The 8,846-nt window shown below is 30.2% G+C and overlaps 1 protein-coding gene across 1 annotated transcript; it reads right to left on the minus strand.

Annotated features, from left to right (window-relative positions):
• Positions 1–6,042: 6,042 nt before the first annotated feature.
• LOC145252372 (protein CFDP2-like) lies at positions 6,043–6,471 on the minus strand. The gene has a single exon (XM_080111770.1). The coding sequence runs from the start codon at positions 6,469–6,471 to the stop codon at positions 6,043–6,045; it is 429 nt and encodes a 142-aa protein (XP_079967896.1).
• Between the last annotated feature and the right edge of the window lie 2,375 nt (positions 6,472–8,846).

An 8,846-nucleotide genomic window follows, 5' to 3' on the forward strand; every position in this document is an offset into this window, starting at 1 on the left:
TACATGGATGAAGAGATGGGGAGAACTCAATGTGACGGCGATTACCTGAAAAGATGAAGCAATCATCATGTATATATATATATATATATATATATATATATATATATATATATATGTATATAGATAGATAGATAGATAGATAGATAGATAGATATATTAAGTTGTGTTCCTACTAATTTCAGGATTCTGATATATATATATATATATATATATATATATATATATATATATATATAACCTTTGCAATCTCGAATCGTATCATATAATAATATCTAAAGAAACCTTCTTAACAAACGACAAGAAGTTATTCAAAACTGTTTACATAAATCAAATATGCATTATCGCGATTAAAACTTGATTAGTAAAATTATTAAATTGAAATTGAATTGATGTACTTAACAAGTAAAGTTAATTTTTATTTATTGAGACTAAAATGTAAATAAATAAAGTTGAGAATAAAAATGAAAATAATAAATTTAAAGTAATAATAAAGGTTAGGTAAATAAATAAATCTAAATTAAATATAATAATTGATTTTAAGGATAATTTAAACAGTAAATAAAAAGAGAAGGATAGAAATGTTTATGTTTTACTATTTAGTATGATTTAAAAATATCATGTTAGGATATAATATAAATAGTATTAAATTCAATAATAGTCATTTATAAGTGGTTTAATTAGATGTAATAAGTAACCAATAGACCTAAATAAAACATGAATCGGAAAATAGATTAGGAATATATATATGTGTGGGGGGTGTACTAACTGCCTCATGGTCGGGTCACCGGCGACTAAACTGGTTCCCCCACCAGACTTGTTTGGTGAGGAGGGTAGTTAGACTCCCTGAAGGATTAAAAACAAGACCTTCCAAAGGGCGAATGAACCCCTTTTCGGGGTTAACGGCGAACTAGCACCTTGTGTGTGTGTATATATATATATGTGTATTGGGGTGGAGAGGGCTCCTGTAAGCCGTGGTGAAGGCAACCTTTCTAGGAGAAGCAAATCTCTGATTTTAAAAAACAGAAAGCAGAAGGCCAGTACCCGCATTAAGTTGGTCTGCAGTTTAACTTGTTGCTGGCTATCTTGCTCTTGCTTGTTGCTGGATCTACACATTTTGAACCGGGAGAGAGATTTAGCTGTCGTACAAAGCTAAAACTCTGTAACATCATCTGTGTACAGATACTCCCTCAGGCATTTGTCTATTAAAATGGTCCTGTGGCGATGGAAGTCATTTTTGGGCTCATGGGCTTCAAGTGTCGGAGAGAGTGGCACTCGTCTCACAAGACGTTGCAATCAACATATGTATATATGTACGTATGTGTGTATATATATGTATATATATGTAACTACCTTAATAGCATAATTTTAAGTATTTTCCATATGTAAATAAATATTTTATATAAATATAATTAGCTAATGAAAATAAACAAAATAAATAAATTTTTATAACCTTGTTATATAAGCCCAAAATAATTTAAATAATGATAGCATATAGGATGGAAAAAATATATCTTAATTAATATTTAATATGAACAATGAAGGTAAGTATGTTAATATATTACACGTAATACATTATTTTACTGGGGAGTGATAAAAAAGAGCGTACATCTATATTATACAATTAGGAGTCGAGGAAGAATTAAATATTAAATTAGTAAAGGGAATAGAACTGGATCATGATATTATTACTTAGTTTGATAGTAATGTTTATAAGTGGTAAAGTTGAGTTTGTTAAGTAAGGTAATTTATTGATTAGCAAAACTAAATGGTAATAATCATAATATTAAAAATGTATATTTATGGATTAGAAAAACTAAATGGTAATAATCATATTAAAAATGTATTTATAGTAATCAGACTCCAAATATTGATCTAAAAATAAAATGTATATGATGCAACACGTGATTATTAATTGATTGATAAGTGGTTCTAAATGCATAAGCCAAATGGTTTACTTGTAATAATGAAGGTAAAAATCAATGTTAAGGTTAGAAGAAGATATATCTATTGAAAATCTATTAAGATAAACTATATATTTTTTATATATATACTCATTAAATTAACGTCTATGAATTCATTTTGAAATTATTGGTTAAATTATAAAAAATAAATAAGTAAATAAAAAATAAATAAAAAAATAAAAAATTTACTTATTAGAGAATTGTGATATATACAATGATAAACAATAATTATACTCGCAACTACGACTGATTGCTGTGATCTCTGCCTTGAGCGTTCGTTTAATGTGTAATCCGCTATTCCAGAATAAAATCTTCTAAACTCCTCTATCTCCCCCCCTCTACCCCCCTCCCTCTCTATCCTCTTGGCTTTGTTTATATCTAACAGCAATCAGTCGTAGTTGCGAGAATATTTATAATTAACGAAAACTGCGTTTCTCTCTCTCTCCCTCTCTCTCTCTCTCTTTTAAAATGAAGCCAACCTGGCAACCCTGATCTCCTGATTAATGTGTAATCCGCTATTCCAGAATAAAATCTTCTCAACCAATCAAATTTGCCGGAAAGTGTGACACACATAGATAGATAGATAGTGACAAGCGTATTAATATATAGACAAGCGTATTAAAATATTATTATTGATGAAGCTTCTATGATCCCATGCTATGCGCTGAAAGCCATTGATAAATGCTTGAAAGATATAATGAACACCCACACTGCATTTGGTGGTAAAGTAATCTTACTTGGAGGAGACTTCAGACAAGTACTTCCGGTTGTCCCGAGAGCTCCTCCTGCTGCGGTGCTAGATGTGTGCCTCAAACGCTCAACCTTATGGCACAGCTTTCATCACATGAGCCTCTATATATTAATACGCTTATCTATCGTTTATAATTTTTAAACGTTGACATTTGAAATGTATTTTAAGTAATCAAGCATATGCATCTAAACATCAAGAACATATTCTGGGATAGTTTTGGTTAGGTTCAACGTTAGGTTCAAATATTTTTTAACAAAATGCACAGGTTTAACCCATTACTTTGCGGAATTAACAATATCATGTTTTAAACACTCTAAGTCTCCATTATATAATAAGTATATGATAAATGAGCTAAAATTTTAGTAAAACTTTTGAAAATATTTTTAAATAAACATATTTATAAAACATAAATGAAGATGTATTTATTGAGAATATTTGGAGCACTAATATCGTGATTTTGGTATATACATATTTACATACATTTTACCTACCGTACTCTTCATTTACTATTTTAAAAAAAATAGTACACAAGGTTAATTCGTCGTCCAGGGCAGTAAAGGGTTAATGTAAATGTTTCAAGGTACGGATATGTGATGGGATAATGTGTATGCGAAAAAAATGAAAAGAAAACGTGAAATTTTCACGGGTCCAGCTAGTTATTATTATTATTATTATTATTATTATTATTATTATTATTATTATTATTATTATTATTATTATTATTATATTATTATTATTATTATTATTATTATTATTATTATTATTATTATTATTATTATATTATTATTATTATTATTTTTATTATTATTATTATTATTATTATTATGATTATTATTATTATTATATTATTATTATTATTATTATTATTATTATTATTACTACTACTACTACTACTATTACTATTACTATTATTACTATTTAAAAAAAAATAGTACACAGGGTGAATTCGTCGTCCAGGGCAGTAAAGGGTTAATGTAAATGTTTCAAGGTACGGATATGTGATGGGATAATGTGTATGCGAAAAAAATGAAAAGAAAACGTGAAATTTTCACGGGTCCAGCTAGTTATTATTATTATTATTATTATTATTATTATTATTATTATTATTATTATTATTATTATTATTATATTATTATTATTATTATTATTATTATTATTATTATTATTATTATTATTTTTATTATTATTATTATTATTATTATTATGATTATTATTATTATTATTATATTATTATTATTATTATTATTATTATTATTATTATTACTACTACTACTACTATTACTATTATTATTATTATTATTATTATTATTATTATTATTATTACTACTACTACTACTACTACTATTACTATTACTATTACTATTATTACTATTTAAAAAAAAATAGTACACAGGGTGAATTCGTCGGCCAGGGCAGTAAAGGGTTAATGTAAATGTTTCAAGGTACGGATATGTGATGGGATAATGTGTATGTGAAAAAAAAGAAAAGAAAACGTGAAATTTTCAGCTAGTATTTATTAATACTAGATTGTCGTTTGTAGAATTGAGTAAAGTTTGTGAAATGTAAAATTAAAAATATTACTTTCAATATAAATACTAATGATGGGGCTGATATTGATAATATGAATAAATGGTAAAGTTGAGTTTGTTAAGTAAGGTAATTTATTGATTGGAAAATCTAAATGGTAATACTCATAATATAAAAAATGTATATTTATGGATTAGAAAAACTAAATGGTAATAATCATATTAAAAATGTATTTATAGTAATCAGACTCCAAATATTGATATAAACATAAAATGTATATGATGCAACAAGTGATTATTAATTGATTGATAAGTGGTTCCAAATGTATAAGCTAAATGGTTTACTTGTAAGAATGAAGGTAAAAATCAATGTTAAGGTTATACGATATATCTATTGAAACTCTATTAAGATAAACTATATATTTTTTTATATATATACTAATTAAATTTTGAAATTATTAGTTAAATTATAAAAAATAAATAAATAAAAAATAAATAAAAAATACAAAACATACTTATTAGAGAATTAGGATATATACAATAATTATACTTAAATAAGGATCAAGTTCGTAAAATGTTTATTAAAACTAGATTGTCGTATGTAGAATTGAGTAAAGTTTGTGAAATGTAAAATTAAAAATATTACTTTCAATATAAATACTAATGATGGGGCTGATATTGATAATATGAATAAATATATAACTAAAAATTAAAATAAATGTTACTAACTAATTAATTAACCATTCAACATTAGAAAATATGAAGTATAACTTATTAACTTATCACTATAGATTGAAACTATTTTTAATACTAACATTTTATATTGTAAAAATTAGTGAATTAATTTATAGTATTAATCGTTTTAATTTTTTTAAATAGAATTAAGTGAAAGACATTAAAACTATATTAAAACTTACTAATTGAATATGGATCTCTACGCGTTGGTTAAATAAATAAATATAAGTAAAGCTAATATTTCGTTAGATTTGTTCCAAGGCAGGCAACTCTGTCTCACTTTATTAAGTAAATTTAATTATTTATAATTACGATATAAAGGAGTTTTCAGATTGTATTTAAACTTAACAAAAAGTAAGTATATTTTTTGAATTGTATGAGTTTAAAAATTATACTTGTAATGATTAATAAGCTTGATTATAATAGTTAACAGAATTAAATTATGTATGGTTTTCAATTCAAATCCATTGATTAGTTATGATAAGCAACCGTAATGATCAATCGTTTTTTTTTTTCATTTTTTTTTTAGCTTAGTTTATTTTCATGTATAATAGTTTATAATTTTTTGATATTATTTTCATAAGTATGTATACACAAATTAGAATTAATAAATTTACTAATTATTAAATAGAACATTTTGGTAGAAAATTCATAAATTAATTAAAATTGTTGGTACGAATAGTTGGGTTTAATGACTTTTCATTGATTGAGATTGTCGGACTGACTTCCTCATTTTGGTTGTTATTGTCACAACGTTTCGGCCGTTTTGCCCTCCGGCCTTCGTCGGGTGTTTTGCATCGAACTGGGGAACTGTTTGTTAGGAGTCTCGAACCCAACCCTTTATTATTATTACGGGGGTACCGTGTTCGGACTACAGCTAGGCTTTGGGACATAGTTGCTGATTCTCTGTTTTTAATGTTACTTTTTCACTGCCTTCGTTCAGGATTGAACTCAGCACCTTTTTGGGTAACTGTAAACTTTGATACAATGTCTAGGACCACTCGGCCATATGTCACTAGGACAGCAACTATGTCCCAATGGCACGGGTCACACTGATGTCCTTGATGTCTCATTGGCGGACGATGCTGAAGTCAATCATGTGCCAGTGTCTTGACCTTGGGTGCATCCAGGTGGTCTTATACTTGTCTGCCATTCTGAACAAGGTGTTGGTGATGCAAAGACTGTGCTCTGCACACTTGCTGAGAAGGAGCAGACCATTGTCATTGATCTTGCCTACTCCGTGTCTGCCCAGAACGCCTTCCCAACTGCTGTAGTCTCTCCCCACCCTTGCATTAAAGTCTCCAAGGATCACTAGTTTGTCGCTTGGTGGGGTTGACCTGATGACTTGGTCAAATAGTTCGTAAAACTTTTCCTTTGCATCATCTGGGCTTGTGAGTGTAGGGGCGTACGCGCTGATGATTGTGAGATGTCTGATCCTGCTGAGAGGAATGCGCAGTTTCATGAGGCGCTCGTTGATTCCAACTGGTAGCGCAAGCATGCTCTTCAGCAAAGCTATCCTGATGGCAACCCGTACACCATGAATCCGGTCTTCTGTTTGCGGCTTTCCTTTTCTGAAGAAGGTGTATCCACCCCCCCCCCTCTTTTCTCAGCAATCCAGGTCTCGCAAAGTGCGGTTATATCTATATGGTAACGCTGGAGTTCTCTTGCGATGAGCGCTGTTCTTCTTTCAGGTCTTGGGGAAGTAGCTCTATCCAAGTTCGAACATTCCAACACCTGGATACTGGCTTTGGCGAGCTTGCTAAACCAGGTGAAAGTAGCCGACGGGTCACAAATCTTCGGTGAACTAGGATCGGGCTGTGTCAGCCCTACTGCATGCAAAGCCTGACTCCCAGCAGAAGAAGCAGAGGAGTTCATATGAAGAACCAACGGTTGTGAATGCGGTGGCAGCAAGTGTCACTGGAGAACCTAGAGCAGGATGTGATACCTAAAGTCATCCTGGTTATCCACTGCAGTCTGGCAGTATCACGTCGTAATGGTTCTCCGTGCCACTGGATCAAGACTTCCCAGGCCGAGAGAGTGGGATTGCTCCTGTGCACCAGCCTTCTCACTATAAAACCTTCACGCACAGGATTGTTTTGCAACTCATCACCGATTACCGATCTGTCTAAGGCACACTCTTCAAGTCCTGCGGCGATGGGCATTTGGCGAAAGCAATAGGTGTGGGTGAACACTGGCAGTTGTAGTCACAAACCTACACGTAGGCGGTCCACGGGCAAGTGGTCGCTCTTTTCCCTGAAACGCAACAGATTTCGTGTGGCGACTGTGGGCGATTGTGCAGCCTCTTTAGGATAGCACTGTCCATCCTCACATGAGGGAGGGGATTAGAAAAAGGGTACCCCAAACAAATGCTTGCCCTTCTAGTGTCTGATCAGCTTACCACGGTTGACGGTCGAACAACAAAAACAGAAAATAATTATCATCGGGACATGGAACGTTCGAACTTTGTTGGATTTGTTGGATATATATATATATATATATATATATATATATATATATATATATATATATATATATATATATATATATATATGTATGTATATACTAGCAAAAGTACCCGTCGTTGACTGGGTTCAAAAACCGCCTACAGAAAATGGACTCTGATTTATTAAAGTATGATAGGTTATGAAAAGGAAGTGATGTAAAGAGATAGCTTCGAATTTGGTGATATCAAAACCAAAGCTAAATATGATGAAAGTAAAAATAAGACCAGACACACACACACACACACACACATTCAGCTTTATATTATACTAGCAAAAGTACCCGTCGTTGATTGGGTTCCAAAATAGCCTACAGAAAATGGACTCTGATTTATGAAAGTATGATAGGTTATGAAAAGGAAGGGTTGTGAATTTGGGTTGAATTTGGGTTGAATTTGGGGGTATCAAAACCAAAGCAAAATATGATGATAGGAAAAATAAAATAGATAAACTCCATAATTTATTATACAATAATAAAAATTCTCACTACTGCCCCCTCATGTTTGCTTTGCTTCTGATACCCCAAAAGTTTGAAACTATCTCTTTACACCCACCCCCTCTTTTCATAACCTTTACTACTTTCATAAATCAGAGTCCGTTTTTTTAATACTTTTTTAACCCAGTCAACGGCAGGTACTTTTGCTAGTATATATATATATATATATATATATATATATATATATATATATATATATATATAAAGAATACCTGATTTTATATATATATATATATATATATATATATATATATATATATATATATATATATATATATATATATAAAGAATACCTGATTTTACCAATTAATTTTACTTATAAAAGCTCTACATATGTATTTCACAGATTTGCAAAAATATTTTTAGTTTAATACACTTGAATTGTTATATATATATATTTATATACTAGCAAAAGTACCCGTCGTTGACTGGGTTCAAAAACAGCCTACAGAAAATTGACTCTGATTTATGAAAGTATGATAGATTATGAAAAGGAAAGGTTGTAAAGAAATAGCTTCGAATTTGAGGGCATCAAAACCAAAGTAAAATATGATGAAAGGAAAAATAAAATAGATAAACCCCATAATTTATTATACCATATCAAAGTATTCTTATGTACATCTATATCAAATACACTTGTAAAGGTTTTTGTTCAATTTTTAAATTTTTTATTTCCATACTTTGTGTACCAGGCGCGAACGCAGACCCCACAATTTTAATGAACCACCGTTCTGCCAGATCAAACAGACCCATCCCTGTGTCTCGATACATCTTCTGTTTTTTATAATAGTCAACCATGTAGGAGCCTGTTCGTGACCAGACATACACACACACATTTAGCTTTATATTATATTATATATATATATAATGTCGCTC

The sequence above is a fragment of the Euprymna scolopes genome, chromosome 29, assembly GCF_053919585.1.
Source record: "Euprymna scolopes isolate OS-2025 chromosome 29, ASM5391958v1, whole genome shotgun sequence".
Lineage (NCBI taxonomy): Eukaryota > Metazoa > Mollusca > Cephalopoda > Sepiida > Sepiolidae > Euprymna > Euprymna scolopes.